The sequence below is a fragment of the Antedon mediterranea genome, chromosome 6 (assembly GCF_964355755.1).
Source record: "Antedon mediterranea chromosome 6, ecAntMedi1.1, whole genome shotgun sequence".
NCBI lineage: Eukaryota > Metazoa > Echinodermata > Crinoidea > Comatulida > Antedonidae > Antedon > Antedon mediterranea.
In genome coordinates, this window is record NC_092675.1 from 17,398,806 (window position 1) to 17,425,985 (window position 27,180).

The window sequence follows — 27,180 nt, forward strand, 5'->3', positions numbered from 1 at the left end:
AAATAATGCGGACAGTTTGAACTGATTTATTACGTAATAAGTGATGGACAGATAATTGCTCTATTTTTTACTAGACCCTCAGAGGTAATGGTTAACCAGCGATTTGTTTAGGCCTACATGGTAGATTTTTAAAAGGAAAATTTATCTTTGTCATAATCTTTCAAGATATTTTTTGTTCGTTCTCAATCTTATCTTTCGCTTACAATGTGGATGTTTGGTGAATTGTTGACATTGATTGTTTTTCTTCAACTGGGCTATGCTCAACTTGAACCATTAACTTTAAATGTACCGAAGAAAACATTCGTAGTTGAAGCTAATGATGAATCGTACGTAGAATATCTTATCGATGTAATAGATGAACTTTTATTATCAAACCCTAATGACGAGGGGAAGTATGTCTTGCAATCGTTTTCAGAGTATGGTATGTACATGTGATAGTTATTTACTTCTGTATGTAATTACTACGGTAGGTTAAATTTTCTAACGTACACTTTTAATTGTTTAACCATCAGACAATCCCAACCCACTCACTTCAAATAGTAAAATTGCAAACTATACTGTGGGCTGACATGACAAGTTTATATCCCAATAATTGTAGTTACAAAGATAATATTTTTCTGTTTCAAAGGTTTATTTATTGTGTGTAGTTCCCAAATCTTCTTTTTGAAAGTAGGCCTAAATCATAGTGCATTCAGATAAGCAAATAAAAAAATAATTGCTACTGACTCATAAATATTACATTCACTTGAATAATATTATTTTTCTTTTCTTATTTGGGCAAGAATTGTGCATACAGGTAATATGAAAATAGTTTTTTTTTTATAGAAATGACTAGGCCTATATGATGTTATCTATGAGTAGAACATAAAATAATCTCGCTGCGATAACTAATTTTTCGGCACAGTTTGGTGCGTAATCGTGCCGTAAAGGTGAACATGAAATAGGCCTATGGCAAGCTATCAGTAGCAATAGATCATTAATAGTCCTGGGGAGAAGAATCTCACCTTAGCGGTGTCGTTTGATAAGAAATTTACCTGTAAAAGTTAATTTTACGTCGAAGAACCTTGACCCGATGTTGTCAAATTGATGGAAACTGAAAGGTAGTTTGGTTGTCACAGGCCTGTGTTCGACACGTGCGTGCTACACGTAGGCTTATGACGCAAGATTCAGAGTTACCGCTCATTTAACGTAGACATACTCGTTAACAACCATTGGTATAGGCTTATTCTGCTGAGGAATGACCCATTGTTTATATAATTTAAATGTTTTTGTATTCCATAAATATGACAAAAGCTAATGAAAACAATCTGAAATGTTTTGATAGCAAGTAATGAACACGTTGAGATAAAAATTAATCATTTAAATTTTGCGATTTTATGGGTGAGATCTCTGTTGGGGTTTTTCTCTCTAAAGACCGTAATTGAATTGTTAACAGATATGACCTTTTCCAGCAAACACTAATCCAGGACAGATTTGTCTAATAATGATAATTTTAATATCTATATTGGGGACGTATTATTGATATGTGTTCAATAAACAAGCTAATTTTACTAAGAATGCATTTATAAGGAAATCACAGGGTAAATTAAACATTTGAAGCTGAATTGAATTTCTGAAAGAAAAACAATAATAAACTATTTAAATTTTACGTGCTAAAAGTAATTTTTCCAAATTACATTTAATTGAGTAAACGTTATTATATGTTTGATGGGTGGGATATTTTCAGTTGACTAATCTCGACAAGTGGTATCAAGAGTGTTGTGGTTCGTGCTTTTTGTAATATAATTATATTGACAATTACAATGAATGTACACAAATTTAGAAGACCGAATGAAATTGCATAATTATATACCGTTTGGATAGGTTGATTCTTAATATCTACACTTATGCTCAGAACACAAAACCGAACTGTAATCGAGTCACGATACAGAAGAAAGTGAAGTGAAGAACTTGTGCCAAATGCTGCAGCAGCAAATCGAATTATTGAGTGAATGTAGTATGGTGGTACTACTGTATGATGATAACAACTTGGTATGAATGTTGAAAGCCATTTTCCAGCAAAGTTATTTCTACTTTATTACTCAGTTTATTAATTTCCATTTTATTTCACAAAACATTATTGCAAAGTTATATTTACAAAACACAACTATATTATTCTCTTTAAGTCATTAAATATATTGATTGTGAATCTAACATGAATAACGATTAATTGTTAGGCTACTGGGTGGTATGATCTGTCTTGGTCACTACGAACATTAGTACTTCCATCAGGCTTCCCGCTGACGTTGTTGTTATTCTTCATATTCTTAGTGATCTAGCCTGTGGTAATTATTTTCTTTGAAAATGTTTTTGAGAGATGGTATGGAAGTACCCAGGCCCCCGTTTGTATTATTTAAGTTTATTTCTTATTTCAACATTGAATTCAGCTTCAATTTGTTCTAAATCGTTTTGTAAGTTCAGGTTACACGTGTTTAAATTTATCTTATATTAATCTAACATTTATTATCAACTTAATTAAACTTTAGTTAGTGCTTTTAAAAGGCTGTAACAACGAACACACACGCGTACCTATGGGAATAAAGCATTTGTAACATGGTTTTGTCAAGACCAATTAAATTCATTCCCAATTAAGTAAAATTACTTTGTTTGTGGTAATGAAAACCAGAAGGAGATTACAACATCAGCACCTGATAAGTCAGGGTATCGTTAACCGATAGCTTCCAATTTGAATTGGTGAAATTAACCTAGTAACTTTTGATTTATCCCGTGATTACTAAATTAAAATCTTTAATAATTTCGTCGGGTACATGTGTACTTTATTACTTACTGCAGGTGCTCTATTGTTGAGTTTTAATCGTTGATTTTCTAAATCTGTCCATCCGTTTTTGTACAGTTGTGTAATGTTGTTGAAACTTCTTGTTGGTTTCTCCAATTTTTGTCGTCTATAATACACAATCCATTTTTAATATGTCATGAACTCGTCTTGCTTTTGTACACTGATATATTATACTGAAAGTTTACAAGGTATTTTAAAGGTATGTCAACTTTGACCTTTAAATATTATTTCTAACATAGGAGATACCTTAGGGTAAGGAAAAAGGATCACATTCTTTGAAAATAATCGTGTAACTTAGAAACACAAGATCGAAGGTGAATACAAATAATTAGAACTAATATAGGCATATTCTGAATATTTAGAAATTAATTATAAAAGCTAAACTTATGCAAAGAATAAAAATTGTTTTGTTGTTTTAAGAATTAACTTGATTTATAAAGTGCATCAAGTTCAGGTGATCAATTAACTTTAGGTTCGATTAGGAACGGGGTTCTAAAGGAACATCACGTCTATTGCTCCTAGCATACATTCCAAACCAATCAAATTATGGAAAAATGTATGGCTACAAAATATATTTACTGTGTAATTGTTCTAATATCTGTCTAATGTCATGGGATTATGTCAAAAAACATTTAATTTCAACCCACTGAGTTTATTAATGAATTATTCCAATGATATCATATTTCTTTCAACTATTCTTAGACATGTTTGTTTTCACAACCTTAAGTCCATAAAAAACAATTTGGTATTAAAACAGTAAAATCATATTCTAAGGATAATATTACTTTAAAACAAGTTGCAATATGCTAATGAATATTCTTATATTTCAAATTAAATTACGGAAATGCTTTTATTCGCTACGATTTTGGTCAATTTAGCTCTATAGGTGTTATATTACGTTACATTACCATTAGTATGAAACACATTCTTTACATATTATGTACAAGTTAACATGGAAACATTGGATTATGTATTGCAGAATAAAATCAAATCAGCAAATTAAATTGCAAACAAATTAACATGAGATAATTGAAGTGACAAATACGGCGTCGCAAACTGTGGAGATATTCTGCATTTCAGATTGGTTAGCATTTAATTTTGCTTAAACCAAACCAAAAGGTACAGCAAATTATAATAACTAAATAAGAAAATTTAATATAGATATTTAAAATGTAAATATTAATTATAATAATTATATCGAATTATTTAATACTTTTTTCTCTTTTACATAAACTTGTAGCAAGCTTTATAGCCCTATATCAATTTAGCTATAGGCCTATTTTTAGGCCTAATTATCTGGCCATTTGATACAATTTGATAATAAAACAATCAAGGTTTTAGGGCGTTAATATTACATTCGAAAGAATTGTTTAAACCCACAGCTGGAAAGATTACACGTGTTTGTAATCGCAATGCAATCCTAGTAAGTATCTTAAATACAGTTGAAATTGTTTAATTTTTAAAACTTTTTATTCCAAAATGTGTTTTTATACGAATAAGATATTTTTATAGAATGCACGATAATTATTTTAAATTTTGTATATATTGAAAAAGATAAAATACAGATATTTGCAACTAATAGGTAGGCCTATGTTCAGTCATTGGCATAATCTTTGAATTGGTAACATTCCTGGAATTTTCCTGAGATTTGACGTAATTAATATGCTTATGATGTATGTCTTGCGAAGTTGTTGTTTGTTCATGTTAAGAAGAAAAATAACTGCATATTATAACTCCATGGGAACACTTAGGAACTATTTTTACTGTATTAACATAATTCAAATCTGTAACAGAATCCCATTAATTGTAATTATCTTACAAATGGTATTCGAAATGATAAAGTAATAAAATGGTGTTTTTGTATGTTGATTATGTTAATTATGGTGTCATAAAATGTGCGTATAAACGTTTGAATGTAGTTTGAGTGTATCATTTTTTTTGTAGTCAGCATTAACCGGACGTGCTGTGATTTTATCGAAATACCCAGTACCCCATTTACCTGGATCATTACCAAGTTGCGTTGGTGAAAACCAACAGCGGTAAAAGATGATTGACACTTTTGCAAAAGTTTTGCGTACAACTTTATGGCGCCGAAGCGAACTTTACCTTTGGTACCGTAGCTTGAAGGAGGAAGTAGTAGGCATGCGTATAAACTCAATATACAGAGTTTCGTTTCTGTACTGGTTTTGTCAATTTGATTGTCATCTTTCACCACCCTCCTGACACAAGCTCGCTAATATTTGTAAGGGAATTTGACGTTAGCTAGCATATTTTTGCGTCAAATCATTAATAGTTCAGTGACATGATTTAATAAATTACATTTATAATGTTGATAACATCACATTTATTTGTTGTCTTTTACTTCATGTTTTTATAGGAAATGTGAAATAAATAAACATAATTCTCTAACCAAACTAAATTTCAATAGCATGCCGCAACTTATTAAACGTGAATTTGATTATCGGGAAATCATTTTTCTATGTTATATGATTCAAGATAACATATCTTAGATTAGTCGATGCTGTTCTGAACAATGTTTGATACCATTCTGTTGTGATTCCTTGCAACAGGTTCCACGTGATTAATTAAAAAAACAAGACACAAAGACATGATTTAACATTATTTTAACACCATGACCTACTTCAGATGTATTATAGATAACATTATTGGATTGGTGTAGGCCTTCTGGAGAGTAACATCTGAACACTGAGAAAACATAGGCTTGGCATGTGTCTCAAATAAAACATCCAGATCTATTCATAGTGCATAGCTGGGTTCATTTCCGAATATCGTATTCAACAGTTTTGTAATTTTTTGTAATGGGATTAATATATATAATAAGATATTTCCCCGACGGCAGTTCAGATAATCTTTGACAGGGTTAAAATACGCCAACATACCGCTTCATCAAAATTTTATACATAAACAAAACTATAACAATATAGAAAATATCTGTTTAAACAACTGCTCATTTTTTTCTATGTTAATTTCTTACTGTAATTACCATAATTTTAATTTTTGTTTACAGCAAACTGTATTAAACCTTTCCCAATAGTTATTTTAATATACGAAAATCGTGTAAATCACAAATTAACAGCTATTTTGATGAACTTCGAGTTTTACAACAAGCGTTCAAACGCGCCATTGATGGCAGAGAAGGCGGCTCATTCCAAATCTTTATATTATTAGGTACAAAGCGTATTGTACTTTTAATGACATTATTTCGTTCATATTTCTAGATGTTCCAATCCCGATTGAATCAAACAGCTTAATTGAAATTCAAGAATCGGTAAGATCTCTAGATGTTTACGACAATCAGAATTGCTCAACACGTGGCATCAAATCTCTGCCGCTGTACAGTGCCCTCAACAGTTCTGCTTCAAATTCACTTGTGGTCGTTGTTACCGGAACAGGTGTTGAATCAGATGGAACTTTTATTCCTGAATTATTTGATATTATTCAGAAGAAACAGCTTAGGGTAAGTTTAAAAATCTTAACTAATCAATCAATTGAAAGATAATCATACCCAGTCGGTATAAAGTTAACAAAATCAGTTTGCAAGTTGAACTGTTTTAATTGATATTCTAAAAAAGTTTTAACATTTTAGTAACTAAGCAAATGTTTCTTTCCTTTTGAACATATCTTACTTAAGTTTTAATTTGTAGGTTATCTTTGTTGTATCCGATGAATGTTCTGATGGATACCGCAATGGACGTCAGTTAATAGACGAGGTCAAAGAAGTTAGTTCAGGGGTCATATTTCCATTGGAAACTCAAAACATTAGCCAGGTTGGAAGCTTCACTTTGTATTTTGTACAACTATATTTTTTTTTTCTCTTTTGTGGCGTGAAAAACCACCTTTATTCTTTCATATCATAATTAAATACATTACAAATAAATCAGTAATATCTGTCTTCATATGTTCTTTCTTTAATTATATTGTTTTCTCCTTTTTTCCCCTTAATTTCTTACATTTTTCTTTGTATTATTCTGCTCAAAAACAACTATATTTGTTTTTTCAATAATGTAAAAATAAATATCTAAATACTAAATGCTGTTCAGTAAATTTGAGAATAGATTATTACGGATTATTCTTAAGAGTAAGTTTTTAACTAATATAGGATGTAAAATATCTGTATTTTTCATGTTAATATCGGAATATTATTTTCAATAACAGATTATTCGATTCATTCAAATTTTTGATTACGGGGATGACGTCAGTCTTCTATCTCCTACGCTATCGACACCAGGAGTTAGTGCCTACCAATTATACGTTGATGAATCAATTGAACAACTAATAGTGATTTTATCAGGCCTTGAACCAATCATATCAATCTCAGACGTCGACGGTAAGTTTATAATATACATTACAGTATAATTTATATACAAAATCACATTATTTTATTCCATATTATGTTAAGACAGTTTAATGTTTGACGTTGTGATTGAAAATAAAAGAGGAATGACACTTTATTGAGCAGTTATACAATTGAGTCTGAAGTTGTACGTTTACGTTTTGCTGTTTACTTTTAGGTTGTTTACTTTTTATGTTTTTTACTTTTGATGTTTTTTACTTTTGATTTTATTCTGCTTGTATTTTATATAATGTATTACCTTCTGTTTTGAAAGAATGTACCAATATTAACTCGTTTAAATTTAATTTTAAAAAAAACATTTTATCGTAATTGTTTAATTGAATTTTTTTTTTTTTTTTTTTTTTTTTTTTTTGGACAATTATTTTTTTATATAATAGTTTTAAATTTAAATGTATATATTAGATTCGTATTAGTTAAGTATAGTTTTATATATTTTGTCATTTTTAAGAGGGCCCCTGAATATCAGCTGGCCTGCGGGTTCAGCTGGAAGGGTTACCCTCTATAAATAAAGTTGAAATAAAAAAATAAAAAAAATTTGACGTTTTTAACTTATTAGCGTTTGCTTATTGCATCTCAATTGAAATCAAACAGCTTTGGTTTTACCTGTTTTTCGATGCATGTAAATAAATATATGTTTCTATGGGATGTAGCAAATCATTATGTTATTAATATATATTTTTAATACGATTCGTTATATTTTATAATTCAATAGGTAAGAAGCTTGAAGCGGAACAGGACTTTGAGTACATCGTTGCTTCCAACAAACTACAGATCATTGTTCTTGAGAACGTTTTTCCAACTGAATATACACTCAGTGTATTTAGCTCTACTGATAACTTGGTTCAAGTCATTGGATTTGCACCTAGCCCTATTGATATTAGGTTTATGTTTTACTATGAGAAGACCATCAATATGACACAGGCATCGGAAAGGCCGTACACAACAGAAGGTAACTTTCTTGCACCAATTACAGGAAAGAAATACATTCTACAAACAATTAATAATTGTAACAGTCAATATTTAGTTTATTGTTATACTAATTTTCCAATTAAAGTGAATTATTACGAAGGCGACTAAAAGTTTTATTCATATTTATATTCATTAAATAATTTTAATGATTTTTCAACTGACATATATTACTCTTTATTAATTGTGTTTGAAACTATACATTAAACATGCACGTAGTGGTGCAATATTTAGTATATCAACATCTCTCTAATGCTTGCATAATATTAATTTTAAGATGTGTTCATATAAAAAAAGATGAACCAACGTTGTATGTCTAAATTTCTATTTGTTTAAATAATCTCTCTCTTTATTTGTAGGTTCACAAAATGTCATTCTGATGCAAGTTGAAAACACTGAAACTAATGTATGGCACTCCCATGATATTATTCAGAAGGTAGAATTTATTTCTTTGGTTGGTGAAGTTCTGCGAAATATTTACATGGACTCATCAAATTTTGTAAAAGAAGAAAACGCAGACCACGCTCATTATGTTATGCAAATACGGCCACCAGATGATCATTTCTACATTACGGTACGAGGAGTTAATAAGAATCAACCGTTTCAGAGGTCATCTAAAGTGGCTTTCTCTCAATGGAGACCAGGTATGATTACATTTTGTATAATTATATCATCATCACAACAAATACTGGTGTAAAGTTAAAAGCACCAATGGCAGGCACAGGCCTACACGGAAGATGGGTCTGATTAAGGGTACAGTCGGGCACCATCCAGGGCTTGACAGGGGCCAAACCTCTTCAAAATTGAGGCATCCTTAAAATAATGTCCTATACCATGCGTACAATTATAGTAGCTTAAATAATAAGAGGAACAATCCACTACTAGTACTAGACAACAGTGTATATGAAAACATATTTCTCTTGAGTTGGTCTATAACATTCACTTTCAATCCTTATATATAGGCCTACTGTATACAGATTATGTTGTATATATAGTTGAATTGTTTTGACATGTTGACCTACGTCGACTTTTTTTTGTAATTGTTATTTTCTATATCATGTTTTTTTTTGTTTTTTTTTTGTATATTTCTCTTGGATGCACCTTCCATTTGGTCGAGTGCCACTGTTGTAAAAGTGTAATCTCCAAATAAATAATTATTATTATTACCAACAATTTAGTAACGTGAAATAACTGTCAATTTAATACATTATTGAAATGGTTCGTAAATTGTAATTTTAATTATATTTATTTGGCTCACAAGTTCCGAGCAGACCATCGAGTTTTATCGTATTTGAAGCTGAGGACTGTGATTACGAGGCAATTTGGTACGAACCAGTACACACTTTTACCAAATCTTTGATTGCATATCAGTTTTCGTTTGGATTGGACACAGATACACCTATTGAGTTTCTACTACCATCAAATGTAACGTCATATCGAGTTAACGAATTGGGTTGGTATTTTATTTATATCTAAGTAATTTATAAAATGTATTTCATATTAGTGATTTATGTTGAAATTAATATGTTGAGTTAATGTCAAGGCTGTTTTAATCACGGCGCAATCATTGCAATTATTTTATTTTGGTAAAGTATAAGTTTAATTAATTTTGTGAATAAATATTTAATTTCCATCAATGCTTCAGCGAAAGGTTTGACATACGTGTTTACCGTCGCCGCTGTCAACGAAGCTGGCGTAGGAGAATCACTTTCTGTCACCGTCATAACGCCTTCTGACAGTAAGTATATATTAACACGGTGTATTAACACACTATGTAATAATACAATACATAACTAATAAAATAATGTGCCATACAATATCTATTGTTTAAATGAACTATTTTTTAACGAAATTATGTTACAAACATTTGTTACAACTGTATATTGAAAAGAATAAATGTTGTTGTCATAATCAAAATTGAATATACTAATATAATAATAGAGCGATTTCGATTTGCGACGAACGTACCTAGGATCTGCGCATGTTATGTCGTTGGTCGTCCTCAGGACCAACTCCACCGAAACCAATGTCACCACATTCCCACAGTAAATTAACATCACGTAATTAGTTCCTAAGCCCTAGATCATGGAAAATCCATCTTTATGTGACAAAAAATGTGATGTGCCCATATATGCCATATCTGCATGTATCACTACTACCATATTTGGCCACATCACACTTTTTTTTATCAAACTATTTTGATAGTGTAGACAGAGCTTTACACTTTTTTAAATATCATAAATTGTTCTTATTTTCAGGACCAATTGCACCACCAACAAACATCCATGCCATTCAGGCCACCGATTCGCTTATAGAGATCTCGTGGCAACCACCCGCTGCAACCATGCGTGGCGGAAAGATTATTCGATATACTACAATACATTTCCTAATGACCGAGCCGTGGATAAGATACAGGTTTAAGTCCCGCAAAACCAGAGTTGTTTTTAAGAACCTGCTTCCCAATTCAGAATATGGTTTTCAAATATCTGCTCACACAATAATGGGCCAAGGTCCATTCAGTCGCACATCAGTTTTTAGAACAACGGCGGGTAAGTAGAAAATAAATTTAGTAAATGAACCATAATTTCCACATATGAAGGCATAGTTGTACTACATCGTTAAAAATTTTATTTTATTTCATGTAAACAAATAATATTATAGGACGTGCATAGAGAACGGATAAGAGTACACTTGGAAGTTTACGGGTTGCAGGAATACCTTTGGCATGTATGAATTGCGCATACTTTTCTCTTTCAATAATTGTTTAGGTCTCTCAAGTGGTCTCAATCCTGTCCAAAACACGACCTATAATCAGACAAACTCGGATATAGATTCTGTTTCTCAAGGCTCTACAGAAGTATCAGTAGATTCACAGACACGACTGAATGTTACTAAATGGAATGTAATTACACACACAGAAGCAGCGTCAACAGATATTCCGGACGAGATATCTACCACAGACACTATGGTGGAATCAATAACTAGTCAACAGAATATTGTCTCAGACAGCCAATCAGAAAGTAAACTAGTTTTTGAAGTGGAAGTTTATACTGAAACAAACTCACCAACGCCGTCTGGAGAGATCCTGAATGAACTGGATGAAGATATTACTGATGACGTCACTGAAAAGCAACAACCAGACGTTGTAGAACAACAAGACTCATTATTCAATAACAGTTTGGCAAGAATTATTGCATATCCAGTAAACGATCAAGCGTAAGTAGAAAAATCTTTGTGTAACCATTGTTTAATGATGTAAAGATGTAATATCATATAGATGTTATGACTTTAACATATCTGAAATTATATGGAATAAGGATGTTTTACAAGTTATGCATCTAATAATTCCAAATTTCAACTTTTTGAATTCTTGTGATCTGTGTCAATGTAATTTTTGTTCTACTTGTTCTGATCATGTTCTTGATTTTGTTTATCAAACAGTATTTTGTGCAATAATGTTACAATGGGGCTTAATTATTGAATTCTGATCATAGTTCTTTAAGTATCAATTTCCCTATTTTAAATTATAATAATTCTTTATCAACATGGGTGAAAACTCAAAGCGCTTTTGGTCTTGGGTGAATACAACAAGGAAATGTTCCAGCACCCCGTCTCTGTAATGCAATGACAATGATAGCGCATATACAGCAAGTTCTGAGGCCACTATGTTAACAATTATTTTTATTCTTTATTTAGCCATTTAGCCAAGATGCTGCACTAGACCATCCAGAGTATACTGCGGATCAATTATCATTTATATCTTTTACTACAACTCTACAATTTGAAGGCAGAGAGTTCTTGTTGGGGGTCAATTGTCAAATTGGTTATTCTTTCAGGTGTTCCAAAGGGCTCGGTGTTGGGTCCTTTATTATTTAAAACTTTTATCAACGATTTTACCGCAATTTCTAAATTTTCCAAGTTTCTTTTATTTGCGGATGATGTTAAACTATATCGTATTATTTCTTCTAACGATAATAAGGAGGATTTGGATGGTCAAGTGCAGTGGTCTAATTCATGGATATGAAACTCAATGCCTCTAAATATAAGTCAATGACTATTACTCTTAAATCAAATTTCGTTTAATCATCAAATTAATAATCAGAACATTGACAAAGTCCAATACCATAAGGATCTTGGAATATTCTTCATATTGACCACATTGTTAGTAAGAGTAATAGAATGGTTGGCTTCATTTGGAGGCACTGTAGGGGAATTAGCTACCACAAACCCCTTGTTTGCTAAAAACTTCTGTTATTTTTAATTTGATTTTTGATATTCATGCCACAAGGCTCCAACGTATTCAAGTTAAGTTTGTTTCTTTGTAAACGTTTCGATGTTGTTAATTTTCTTGAACCTCTTAAGTTTAGAAGAAGTGTGTCTGATTTAATGTTCCTTTACAAGAGTGTTAATTGTTTGTTTAGTTGTGACTGCTGTTCTTCTCGTAAAACTAGAGTCCACTTGTTATGTTCCTTTTAATAGAGTATGTATCGAAAAGGCGGTTTCAGACACGCTTGTCTTCTTTGTATAACTATTTAAGTGAGTCCAATGTAAATGTTGATATTTTTTCAATTGTAATTCTTCATTCAAGACTCATTGTATTCTTTTTTTAAAAATAATTGTGCTCAATAGGCTAATTTTTACTACTTAACATCACATTTTGGAAAATTGTCTTCGTTGGAAAGATACCATAACACATTTACTGAGATTTATGTTGTATGTAAATTTAGTTAATATTACTAATTTAATAATCTAATCTAATACTGTTAAAAAACCACCTAATGCAATACAAACATATCATATCATTCTCTATTGAACGATAATTACTTTCTTTACCTATAATCTTCTTTTTAGTGAAACTGAGGCTGTTAATGGAAATGGTGGCGAATCATTTATCACTCTGGAGAGGAAGCTTGAAGATGTTACACAACCAGTTAAAGGTCGTGTAGTTTTTATTTGTCGTATAAAAGGAAGTCCTACGGTTAATTACAGTTGGTATCTCGATGATGAGCTTATCAAAGAAAGATCTGGTCGTGTCCGAGAGAAGATGATTCCACACCGCGGAATGCGTCTCACAATTCGTGATCTGACGCTGGTTGATCAGGGAAAATACACATGTCGTGGAGAAAACGGAGCTGGTAAAATAGAAACATCTGCTGTGCTAAACGTCAGGTTTGGTAAGTTATTTATTACGTTGTAATAAAATGCTCTCCCTGTTTTCCATGTATCAACAATAAGATCACTTTCAAATGTAAATTAAAGAAACATCTACTTAGTAAACTTGAAGAACAAGATCCTGAGGAACATATATTCAATCACTGTAGTTTGTTTATTTCTTGCATGCTTCTTCAAATTCCATCATAGTTTTTTTCTTTTAATATTTTAATCGGACCCCATGGTAACTAATCTTTTTTTAGGATTAATAAGGTTTGATTTGAATCTATTAATCTTCATATGTTTCATGTGTGTGAAGTCGGATACTAATTTAATTATGAACTATGATTAGTTTAATCAATCTCATAAGAACCACTATAGTTGTTGACAATATTTAGATTTTTAGACTTCTTGTACGTTACGTCTGTTGCGTTGCTTACTATAGGTCCAACAGGAATCGTGACTGACCTACAAGCACTAGATGTTTCCAGTAACGAAGTAACAATCAAGTGGTTTCCTCCATTGCTTGATCTCAGTGATGGACCTCTCTTAAAATACATTGTTTACATACACACATTAAGTCTGCCGTCAGAAACATACAAGTTTGACACCAACGTTACTGAGCTCGTTTATAAGAACTTAGAGCCAAATACTGAGTATGTAATTAGAGTAAGAGCGGTAACATCAAAGGGGATTGGGCCGTACAGTTCGGTATCTATCAAGACTATAGAAGGTGGGTATGATTTTAACTCATCACTGAGCTCTTAATTTTTATTTCCCCCAAATTCTGCCAAAGGACTGGAACAACCCCAACACTACTGTAGAAGAAATAGACCTAAACATGAGGTTGTTAAAATACGAATGGAGCTAAATTACACATTTAGAACAAAAACTGGATAATATTGAGTATATTGCTTTGGTTGAAAATTTATAGTTTTTATTTTCCTGAAACGTCAAATTAAAATGTATTCTATAATTTATTCCAGAAGATACTCCTGTCGATGATACCACTGATAAAGACGACGATCAAACTACAGGAAAAAACATTCAAAATATTGTTACAAAAACTCCTAAGCAACCAGGTATGAATGGAGAGGTAGAAAAAACAACATTGAAGCCGGAGATAACAACCGCAGAATCTAAAGTGCATGGAAGTGATAATGCTGATAAAGTGAGTGTAACTATTGATGAAACACCTGCTACATACTCTACTGAAAAACACGAAAACAACAACGGTTCAGATACGGAAGAAATGATACCAGAACCCGAGGAACATGCTAATGATGGGGAAGATCATTATGTTGTACCAACACCAGAAGATTTCCAAGAACCTGAACCAGACCGGACATCTACTTTACCAACAATCACCAAATTAGAAGATGAGACAAATAAACAAGATAATATTGAAAGTGTCAATTTTAAATCAGACTCAACAGAGATGAACGTCGAAGAAAAATTGAAAGCAAACACAAATACTAAAGACAGTTCAGAGGCGGTAAGCATTGAAGAAAAAACAGATAAAACAGATGGAATTGATACTTATAATGAAGAAAACCCTGAATTAAAGACTGAGACACCATTTGATATTGAGCCAATTGAAGACGTCGGTGAAAATCAAGAAACTGTTAAGAGTACGACTGTTATACCTAATTACGACGGTAACGAAAATGAAGAAAATGACGATGGTGCCATTGCCATTGTAACTGAAAGTATTGTTGTTAATGTCGATACCACAATGAAGAACGTTGAATTGGGTGAGGACATTGAAACAGCTACTGATATCTCTGTAATGGAAGGTGATTCACAATCTCTCTCCGTTGATACAAACGGCGATAAGTTAACCGTTGATGAAACAGAAAATGTTATTATGATAACAGATACATATATAGTAGATGCTGATGACGTCAACAACGAAGACATTGTGAATCCAATGGATGGAGGAGAGTAAGAGGAAATTTATCATTATTTTTAGTGTAAACGTTTTTCATAGTCGACATTATATCAATATCATCAATAAATCATTGTCGATATATTTTTTTTACAGAGTTGCAGTTAATGAGGTACCACATTTGACCGTTGCAGCCCCATTACAACACCGAATAATTGATTATAATGGAAAGGCAACATTGAGATGTTTCGTCATAGGCTTTCCACTTCCTTCGTATGAATGGTACCACGAAGGGAAGAGGATACCAGTAGTAAGAGGTCGCATTAAGGATAGAACATTTGGATGGGGATCAAGGATTATTATTAAGAATATTACAGAGTCGGATAAAGGGCGTTATACATGCGTTGCCAAGAATGTAGCTGCAGAGAGAAGTCTAGAGGGCACTGTGTCTGTCAGAGGTGAAACATTTATTTAGAGTATATGAATTATAGATGAGGGCGTATCAATTTGATCTCTGGTGCGCGTGCGTACAACTGAGGACCAGTTGTGTTCCAACCGTACCACGCCGAGAATGTTAAAGGGTCGTTATCCGATCGAGTTAAAGAACAATACCATGAAAGCCCAAGTGGTCTAATGGTTAGGGCAACTGCATATCAAGCAGACGGTCCGAGTTCGAGTCTCGGTTGGGGCGACTTTTTCTCATTCTCCCAGATTTCCTCATCTTTATCGTTTCAAAAATTAATTAAATAATTTTCAGTGTATCACCGGGCGGTTTGGAATTTATTTCTATGCCTGTTGTGTTTATATATATATAAAAGTATCTCTCGAGATCCCGCTTAGTGAATAAATATACTGAATTATAGATGAGGGCGTATCAATTTGATCTCTGGTGCGCGTGCGTACAACAGAGGACTAGTTGTGTTCCAACCGTACCACGCCGAGAATGTTAAAGGGTCGTTATCCGATCGAGTTAAAGAACAATACCATGAAAGCCCCAGTGGTCTAATGGTTAGGGCAACTGCATATCAAGCAGACGGTCCGAGTTCGAGTCTCGGTTGGGGCGACTTTTTCTCATTCTCACAGATTTCCTCATCTTTATCGTTTCAAAAATTAATTAAACAATTTTCAGTGTATCACCGGGCGGTTTGGAATTTATTTCTATGCCTGTTGTGTTTATATATATATATATATATATATAAATCATACTGTAAATTATAGAAACAGTGCTCATATTCGGAACATGATCTCATAATCGCGTCGAGCATAGCTCATTGGCGAAAGTTCCGTATTTTTTAGTTGTATGAAAAAATGTCTCTGGCTGGATTCGAACCTGCAACCTCTCGCTTACAGGGCGAGTATCATACCACTAGACCACAGAGCCATGTATGGTATTATCACAGATTTTCACCCACCAGATACATTCTCTCATACAACAAACGCCCTCACAATCAGTGGAGGCTTGACAAGTCAGAATAAATTCCAACTTTAATTCGCAACGGTTTTTTAAATAATATTGTGTATATGTAAATCAATGATGTTGCGTAGCACTGTGTAAATTATATATAAATCATACTGTAAATTATAGAAACAGTGCTCATATTCGGAACATGATCTCATAATCGCGTCGAGCATAGCTCATTGGCGAAAGTTCCGTATTTTTTAGTTGTATGAAAAAATGTCTCTGGCTGGATTCGAACCTGCAACCTCTCGCTTACAGGGCGAGTATCATACCACTAGACCACAGAGCCATGTATGGTATTATCACAGATTTTCACCCACAAAATGACAATGCTGTATATATATATATATATATATATATATATATATATACAGCATTGTCATTTTTTTCAGTAATTTGCCTTTGGATTTATATATATATATATAAATTCCAAACCGCCCGGTGATACACTGAAAATTATTTAATTAATTTTTGAAACGATAAAGATGAGGAAATCTGTGAAAATGAGAAAAAGTCGCCCCAACCGAGACTGTGTACCTAGTGGAATACTGTTTCACGGCTTAAATACCAAACTTCTACTTAGCTAAATTGACAATTCTTTTATTGTTTTTTTTTTAAAATATATTTTCAGGAGTTGCAAAAATTGATGATATTCAGGTTATTATTAAGTCATCAACAGAGGCACTTGTAGTTTGGACAAAACCAAATTACATTGCATCTGGCGCAACATACGTTGTCCGGTTTTATAATGAAGTTAATCGCGGATTAAAATATCATTTCTCCACAACCAGAACAGAGACTTACTACAGGCAACTATTGCCTAATTCAGCATACACGTTCAGAGTGAAGATGCAAAGAGACGATAGATCGAGCGTGTTTAGCAAACCAATCATGGTGAAAACACCGCCGTTGGGTAAGTTTGATACCGTAAAGTAAATCATGAAATATCGTTTAACAAATGTAAACAATATTGTTTACTATTTATTTACTCTTTGGTGATCTTACAGAACCCACTACAATATCACCTAAGGATTCTACGTCCTCGCCCAGTATTGATTCCACAACTTTATTTGTCAATGACAAAATAGTAGTTGGTGTTACCAATGCAGATACCGGAGAGGGGATTCAATTTACTACTGGAAGTCTGGAAGAATTTCAATTCAGTACGGCCACCAAAGATGAAAAAAGTCAGTCATTGCTAGTAACTACTGCTCCCGAATTCGTTCATGAAGACCTAGAACCATTGACAACTGCAGTTCCTGAACCAAAGGCAACTGCAGCTCCTGAACCAATGGTAACTGCAGCTCCAGAACCAATGGTAACTGATGATCCGGAACCAATGACAGCTGTATTTCCTGAACCAATGGCAACTGCAACTCATGGACAAGTGGTAACGGATGACCATGAACCAATGGCAACAGCAGCCCCTGAACCAATGGCAACTAAAGTTCCTGACACAGTGGTAACTGATGATAACGAACCAATGGTAACTGCAGCTCGTGAACCAATATCAACTTCAGCTCCTAAACCAATATCAACTGCAGTCCCAGAACCAGAAATGGAACTAATGGTAACGGATGAAAAATCCATTGCAAACGCATCTCCAGAACTAGTTATTGACGATACTGATTACACTACCACTAATATCCCTAAAGGTACAGAAGAACCAGAAAAGGCAAATGCAATGGAGTCAACAACATCATCAATCATGATAACTGATACGAAAAACAGTCCACTGAATACTAATCCTCCAGAAGACACAACATCTACGGATCCGGTTGCAAGTCAAGTTGACGAAAATGAGGAATCTCAAACATCTGGGTACTAATTATTTTGCTGATTTATTTAAAAGACTTTAATTATAATACCAATGTTTAGGTATAGAAAATATTCTTTATTTTACTATAAAATTATAAGAGTGGTGTTCTAACTTGGGCAAAGTTTTTCTGTTAAATTATATAATATATATGTTTTATAATTACTATACATTCCAATCATGCCATCAGTTTCATTTTATCTAAGTATAATCGAAAACAAAAACATTTCTCATAGAATATTACACTGTACCCATATTACTATCAATATGTATACTATTTATTATAGACCGATCGCTAACGACGGCACGTATCTGCGGTTAATAAGACCTTTGCCAGACGTCATTGCATTTGTCGATGATCGCTTGAATCTACGATGCACCGTAGATGCTAACCCATCAGCTACATTACTGTGGCACAAAGATGGAAATCCGTTGAACATAGGAGGTGACAAGATTAAGGAAAGAAAGTATTTAAAAGGGTCAATACTCACGTTTAAGGAAATTAAAATGTCGGATGCAGGCAGATACACTTGCATTGCTCTCAACCATGGCAATGTTGTAGAAACATCTGGAAATATTACTGTTATTCCAAGTAAGTGCATTGTATTATGTAATTATAATGTAACCTAACGTCTGGTGTTTTAGATCATTATATTGTGTTAGGAAGTGAGACGACGAGCTTCAAAGTTATTCGCGGAAAGGACAACAATTAGAAGTACCGTATATTGATAACTTATTATGTGGGTTGTCTGTACATTTTTCTGGTGTAATATATTAGCACATGTAATAATTGCTGCAAAAAAAAGAAAAAAGAAATAGTTATCAATTCAAAACATTTCCATATTCTAAAACTTAGACATATTTTTTTGACGTTTTTAGAGGGTAGAATAACACAGAAGCCAGTCGTTGAAAACAGTCACACAGTAATGAAGCGATCAGTCAGGCCTGGAAGTAATAAGGATGTCGATCCATCATCATCGTACGCATCGTCATACACTACTCATCTGCCGTCATTAGTGGAGGAAGTGTTCATTACACCTGATGCAGAAACTCCAAAGGTTACAAGAGTATCGCAACATGATCCACAGATGCAGAAGCCTGATGGGAGTGTTGTGGTACGAGTTACTGGAATTGAACCAGAAGAGGTATTTCAAGACGCGAAAACTGACAGACTTGGGAATCTCAATGCTCGACCATCTCAAACATGGGATTCTAGTCGTAGGTGAGTCAACTTGCTTTCTTACCTCCGTTATGTAGTCGATTGTGTGTGTTTGTTTCGTTTATATTTGTTAGTTAGCAGAATTACTCAAAAAGGTATTGCTCGATTTTCATAAGATTTTAAAGGATGGTTTCATAGCTGTATGGGAACACATCATTCATTTTTCACATGCCTATGTGGAGGTTTGCCATTATCTGTACATTTCGATGGTAGAATAACTATTTTAATTATTATAGAATAGAAATAATAAAGTATACACATTTTTGATGACTTTGTTTTTGTATACAGTGGCGAGCCGTATGTAGAAATTAAAAAATACATGGAGGAACAGAGTGTTGAGGTTGGCGACAGGGTAGTGTTCCTTTGCCGAATCATTGGCGAACCTAAACCTAGGTTTTTGTGGTATAAAGATGGGGCACCATTAGTCTTTGATGATAGTCGAATGAAGGAGAGAGTTTTGGACACCGGGTCACGTTTTACCATCAAACAAGCGCTTTTGCGTGATGCAGGAATCTACACTTGTTATGGTCTTAACGATTATCAAACGGTGTCCATGCGAGCCACTCTAGAAGTCTTCAATCCATGTGAGTTAATAAACTGTTGATAGTTTGTTCTTTTTGTTACTTGTATGTAGTTTATTACTAAATTCCTTGTAGAGGTGTATTATACGTTCTGTATCAAAGATACACTAGCAAGGGTTGCCCGACGACGATTTATAAGCAATTGATTTTTTTTTCAATTCAATTCAATTTATTTTCCACATACTATACAACTACTACAACCTAGTACATGGAGGATGCATATTTTAAGATCTGTGCAGAACACATAGATCTTTAAGCTAATAAGCAACCTTAGACAATAATAATAATTACAATAAAAATAAAAGCATTGAATAAATAAGTAAGTAAGTAAATAAATAAATAAATAAATAAGTAAGGCAGTATACAAAAAAAGAAATTATTCCATGTTTCATATAATTATATTGTATGATATATAATAAATAATAAATAAGTAGAGTGGTATTTACTCACCATATATTTTCGTTTTTAGACGTAAATCCATACCAGCAGCCATCTACTACACCCACAAGAACAAAACCGAATACTAAACCAAGAACAAAGCCACCGGCAAAAACAACACTTCCAATCACCTACAAACCAACCGACCCATTTACAACCCAAGTAACAAACTCGTAAGTTAATGACGTAATCAATCAAATGATAACATCTGTAATAAAATCAATGGTCATGTATAACAATGGCGATAACATGGACACACATAAAACCATGATTAATGATGTTAACAATAATAATCGTCACATTTTTTTTATTAGTGAATAGACACCATCATCTTTGTAGGAAGTAATGATTATATATTAGATATTAGATTATGCTATATTACCTTCAAACGAGTAATTTCTCAATAATATTATATCTAATGTCTAAATTGTTTGTAAAAATTTAAATTACAGTTACACTAAGAAACATGATTGTATTGGAGAAATCTCAAAACTTTGCATGTCAAACGAGTTAGTTGGAAAGAAGGTTGATATAGATGATCGTATCTCGCTTCGGTGTCAAATATATGGAGATCCTCAACCTGAATATCGATGGTATAAAAACGGAATAAGAATTTACCCAACAAAACTTGGATTGATAAGAGAAAAGGCATTTCCTTGGGGTTCTCGCTTAGCTTTTAGAGGCGTGAGAGAGGCTGATACTGGTGAATATCGATGTCAGGCGATCAATGCAGCTGGTATTAAAGAAACAAAGGCTTGGCTGCTTGTCGGACCTTGTGAGTATTTCTTTTTCTGTTTATGTTTGTTATTAAAAGAGTACAACATTTACAACTTTCTATCCTGTTTGAATCTTTATTGGATCCGGTATAGGCCAACTCAGACAGCATCGTACGTCGAGGCCCGACCAATCGTTTTGACTCGTCCGCCGGTACTGTCTGAGATGATTCCGACGAGAGTCGAGAGTCGAGTCGTCTTGCGATAGCGTCGAGCGTAGTTTTTAGACTCGTCGGGCCTCGTCGTACGACACTGTCTCTGAGTTGGCCTTAAGTTGTTTTGTTATTCAGACCGATTGTAAAGACTAAATAATATATTTTTTCTATTTTAGATGCAACAATTCCTCCACAAATAGAAACAGAAGCACCAACCACAACTGTTGAAGCATACAGACCTACGACGACCCAAACAAAACCCAAGCCTCCAAAGAAGACACCAAGGCCAACAGCCCCACGGCCACCAAAAAAGACAACACAACGCGTTGATCCTACAGATGTCTTCTTGCCAACAAGTACATCCAGACCAAGCGTCCAGTAAGCAGAATTGTTTGACGTTTTTTTCACAATATATATATAGCGTCGACGTTTACAAACTATGTCCCTTGGACTTTCTCTGCTCTTTTCATACATAGTAATTTGTATAGACAATTAGATTAAAATTATAATTTTATAGTACCGTAAAATATATACTGCTTCTGAAGATTTTGATCAGCTACTTAAGTCATTCTATATTTCCTATTTAGAAAATGCATTTCTGGTGACAACGGTGAATTATGTTATGCTAGCATGCCACATCAAGTCGGAGTAACTGGTGGATCCGTCGTTTTCCAATGCAGAATGAGCGGTACACCAGAACCTCAGTTTATCTGGTTCAAGAATGGAGTTCTTATTTTCATGGACGAGGAAGCTGGAGAAGATGATATGCAACGCATTCGTATTAAACAGATGTCGTGGGGGTCTCGTCTTGTTATCAAAGATATTGTACACGAAGATGCCGGTACATACCTCTGCGTTGGCGCAGTTGTAGACATATCAGAAATTGTACAAGCTGAATTAAGTGTGGTAGAAGGTTCTCAATCCAGTAAGTCTTCCACATAGCATAGCATAGACAACTGATACACTGTAGGCCTACATAATAACCTGTTTTTCTATTCTTAGAACCACCGCCAAAGAAAAAGCCTAACAAGAATAAGCCACCGAAAACTCCAAATACACCAAAGCCAAAGCCTCAACGGCCTAGAACACCAACAACGGGAGAAGACACTACTCCTCCCGTTTACAGACCTAGACCTGAAACTGGAAACAATGGCGGGCAACCGGAAGGAAGGTATATCAATTCATTTCAACGTGCAGTCTCTTTGTCTTTCTCCGTTTACGTTAGTCTAACTATTTACTTCCACCAAATAATAGCATCATAACTTGCCTAAAAATTAACGAAACAACTGTTTTCACAGCCCGGATGGTGGAAGATGTGTGGTATACACTGGCTCTGTGTGTCGTCGTTACCTAAAATCTCAGATGGTTTATGTTGACGGCGGTTCAGACCTGTATTCAATTGATTACCAGCTTCAGGCTACTTTACAAACACTTTCAGCAACTGATTTACAATGCATGAGCTACCTCGAGCCATTCCTCTGTTTCAAAGCCTTTCCCCTCTGCGACGATAGCGGTAAAAGTAAAAGCATATGTCAGGAGGATTGCTCTGTACTCACAAGAAGCTATTGTCGTGACCTAACTGATCTGAAAGTCGCATATCCTGGACAATATCTGTGGATGCCTGCATACGATGACTGCAGTACTTTACCATCAGTGAACGTAGACAGCCAATGCATAACAGTGGGACTAACGAATTGTACGTATATATAACATAATTGTTCCTTCTATAACTGAAAATTCTCAATGTATTAATGTTGTTTAACCTTAGTTTTATTGATGTAATGTTACTGAATTTTAATATTTGTATTGATTGTTTGTGGGGTTTAATTGATATACAATATGTCAATCAATTGTTCATTAAATATTTATCTAGCACTATAAATACTCGACAATGCAGTATTAATTCTACATAAGAAAATTCAGTAGTCATTCTGTAGTTCTTATTTTTTTAAATAAACCAACCCATTACACTAAATATTTTAAGATAAAAAACAAAAACGCTTAACATAATTATTTTTATGTTATATAGTATATCCACATACATTTAGCCTACTTCTCGTTAATCAGGCATTATTCGGCCTAAACTGTAAACGAATAATGACAGCTTAATGGAGTAATTAATATGTTCAACATCCACATAAATAAATCAACTTATAATCAATAACAATGTTCATTTCTTTTAGCCAACACCAATCGGTCTCCAACTGCGGGGTAAGCTTTCCATTTATTCTAATTTTGATTGAATAATCAGTTTTTATACACCTAAACTAAACTACTCTAAATTCCTGTTTATTTCATCGAACGATTTTGGGTCACATGGCGTGCCATAGTACGCACTATTTAATGGTCGTTAAATAGTAGTTTCTGAATACTTACTGAATATGAATATAGGAAATTGAATATTATTTGTTCATTTTATCAACATTCTTTGCAGTGCTTTTGTCATTAATCTGACATAAAGAGCTATTTAACTGGAACTTGATTAAATAATAGAACTCTTTACTAATATTAATAGGAAATGGCTTATATAACAAAGAACCAACATAGTATTTTATTTCAATGAATAAATGATTGCCTGTACTAGGCCTATAGTTCGGCAGATGAAACTGTATATGTGTTCATTTTATATTTAGGTCTAAACCTGCCGGCAAATGCAGACCTTATAATTCTGACGGGATTTGCAGCGAATATGTTGGAAACAGGAACACGTTCATCAAATCCGGATTAACGTTAGCTAAAATCGAAACTAATGTTATGTCTATATTCACGGCAGTCCTTACCCTAGGCTCAGTGAGCAGACAGTGTTCCAACTACCTCCTTCCATATATCTGTCTGAGGGCTCTTCCACCCTGCAACCGCAACGACAGGCCATTGGAGGTATGCCGCGAGGATTGTGAGGTCCTCTCGAATAATATTTGCTACGAAGAATTCAGAGCTACCCTGGCTACGGATGAACTAGATAATAGTGTATTCAAGCTAAATGACTGTCTGTCTCTGCCGTCTCAATCTGGCAAATACAGCTGCACCACTCTTAGTATATCAAGCGAATTTAGAGGTAAGCGTCATCACTTCCTAATACTGTGAAACTTATGTACAATAGATTATATTTAACTTAAGCAGGTGAAAACCAATGTTGTATATCGTCATCATCGTCTAATAGGTATTTACAACAAAAGTATGTTCTATTTTTGTAGCAACCGAAACTGATGTTGTTTTTCCTACAAGGTAATGCACACTTTATTATTTTCGTACCCATAATAATGCAATATAAATTTATTTGTGTATTTCTTTTTTAAAAAAACACCCAACACTGCATGAATTTAGTCGCACATTTTCGTTAAAAGTGTAAATTTTATCAATGTTATTTTGTTATTATGTTTTTTTACCATGTATATTGTATCAGTATGTCCCTTTGGCCAAATTATATGCATAATAATCAAATATCACTTTATTTATAATTAAAGGCCTGCCTCCAATGATAAGAAAAGTATTCCTACAGGTTTCATTATGTTTATTTTGGTTTATAATGTCAATAATTAGTTGAAACGTACAAAACATAGACAACGTGTCAATGATAATGCTCACTTATAAATTTGGACAATTTTGGATAGTCCACAGCCTACAAGAAATTGTGAGGCCTACAAAGGAACAGTGTGTTCTAAGTACCTGTCTGGACGCAAAATCTACCTTAACAGCGGACAAAAACAGTCGGAAATTGAAAATGAGATTATTAAAATCAAGGAATTGCTAGACACTGAAATGGACTCGAATTGTGGTGGTTACCTCTTCAAGGAGATATGCCTTACAATGTTGCCAGTTTGCAATAGCCGGGCAAAGAAACGCGAGATTTGCCGAGAGGAATGCTCACAACTCCATAACGAATATTGTTATAATGATTATCAAACATTACAAGTATTGTTACGTGGCCGTGACGATGTCTTGACTGACTGTTCAACTTTGCCCTGGACTTCAGATATACGGGGCCCGACCTGTATTGAGCTCGGTGTTTCGTCATTACCCGAGGGTGAGTCTTCACCCCAGAAAAACATGTACTATATATTATTATATATATTAAATACAAAGGCTGTTTGTTAATTATTTTACATATCTGTACTACTTACTTTTAATGTTACTTACTTTAATACTTTTATTTTGTATGTTGACTGCATGTTCACTAATTTAGTAGAATGAAAAAGGCTACGTATAGTGCGCTTAACATTGGTAGATGAAATGCATGTAATAGTATATATCCTTTAATATTTTTCCCTTTTAATTACGGTTTTTGAATTTAATTAGCTTATTATCATAATGTATCAGTTTTAATCTGTTTTATATTATGGTAATATTAGTTTTTATGTAGGCATGTATGTAAACGCTAACCAATTTTAAAGATTTTATTATATTTTTATATATAGGATTACATTTGATATAGGCCTAGAAGATTATCCTACTATTATTTCCATATACCCTATCTTATTACCGTGCCGTTTTCATGCTAAAGTTAGTGCATATAAGTATTCATAATTATACTGCTATAAAGCGAAGATATACTACAGATTAGCACCTGCATCATCATTGTTTAATCCATTTTATCAGGGAAGAGTGAATTTACAATTGTAATTTCACTCTTCCCTGATGGCACTACCGATACGAAAGAAAATCAACAATAACGATGTATTGGTTTAACATTTTCAGTGGCTCCGCAAGTAGAAGTAGAGCTTGAAATGGATTCAAGTGCAAGACAAACGTCAACAGTTACTCTAAGATGTCGTGTGACTGGATCCCCACCTCCGACAATCGAATGGTCAAAAGACGGCGAGATACTACAGAGTACTAATAATATTTCATTAGATAGGAATAAAGTTCGCATTCAAGTTACGAGTGAACGAGAAGAAGGGACCTACACATGTACAGCGAAAAATTCAGCCGGAATAGACAAACAGAATATGCTCATTAATTTAGTATAGGATTAACAAATAATATTCAAAGGTTCTGTAAAAATAAGTAATGGATTTCTAACAAACTGTAAATTAATGTTTATCATGTATTATAATTATTAGGCTAATGTTGATAGATTAAACATAGCGAAATATCATAAACGCATAATATAAGCGATATTAGAACTAAGATCTACTACAGAGAGGATGGTACAGAGGGATATTCTTCCGATGTGCTACAGGACTTTTTCATATGTTATGAATTTTTCTGATTGTCAATGACTTGCAATAGTTAACCGGGTAGCTACTAGTAATACAGGTAGTATATACCTTTATCTTAAGATGCCTGTTGAGTCAATGTTGGTGACTTTTCCTACGAACAAATGCCCTGTCAGCCTAGCCTATACTATGTCCTGCTAATATTTAATTTGTAAGTGTTGCATTCGCATTTGGTACTCCTTTATCTTATTTTGTTCATCATTTATTTAATATTTCTCCCATACCGTTTCCTAAAGTAAAACTCATAGATAGGATCAATTTATAGGCTTCCAGTATCAAAACGTAGTAAATAAATAGAAACAACTGA

The 27,180-nt window shown here is 33.6% G+C and overlaps 1 protein-coding gene across 2 annotated transcripts; it reads left to right on the forward strand.

Moving 5' to 3' along the window:
* Positions 1–27,180, forward strand: LOC140051006 (uncharacterized). 2 transcript variants are annotated; one of them, XM_072096063.1, is made up of 30 exons: positions 1–421; positions 6,076–6,314; positions 6,502–6,624; positions 7,013–7,184; positions 7,924–8,160; positions 8,537–8,821; positions 9,439–9,630; positions 9,823–9,915; positions 10,436–10,726; positions 10,946–11,393; positions 13,029–13,351; positions 13,774–14,061; positions 14,315–15,272; positions 15,373–15,674; positions 17,307–17,588; positions 17,683–18,496; positions 18,779–19,083; positions 19,371–19,713; positions 19,999–20,294; positions 20,761–20,902; positions 21,182–21,504; positions 21,834–22,035; positions 22,245–22,582; positions 22,660–22,828; positions 22,956–23,353; positions 23,841–23,868; positions 24,291–24,712; positions 24,852–24,882; positions 25,269–25,681; positions 26,353–27,180. In XM_072096063.1, the coding sequence occupies exons 1-30, from the start codon at positions 205–207 to the stop codon at positions 26,622–26,624; spliced, it is 8,946 nt and encodes a 2,981-aa protein (XP_071952164.1). In that variant the 5' UTR covers positions 1–204; the 3' UTR covers positions 26,625–27,180. The 2 variants fall into 2 exon arrangements, with proteins under 2 accessions (XP_071952164.1, XP_071952165.1); XM_072096064.1 differs by having other exon boundaries at positions 14,318–15,272.

What these genes read in the sequence shown, in the direction of transcription:
- LOC140051006 (XM_072096063.1), top strand. Translation starts at nt 205, where the DNA reads ATGTGGATGTTTGGTGAATTGTTGACATTGATTGTTTTTCTTCAACTG. An exon ending in AAGGCCGTACACAACAGAAG is followed by an intron (nt 8,161 to 8,536) that starts GTAACTTTCTTG and finishes CTTTATTTGTAG; the next exon opens with GTTCACAAAATGTCATTCTG. An exon ending in AATCCAATGGATGGAGGAGA is followed by an intron (nt 15,273 to 15,372) that starts GTAAGAGGAAAT and finishes TTTTTTTTACAG; the next exon opens with AGTTGCAGTTAATGAGGTAC.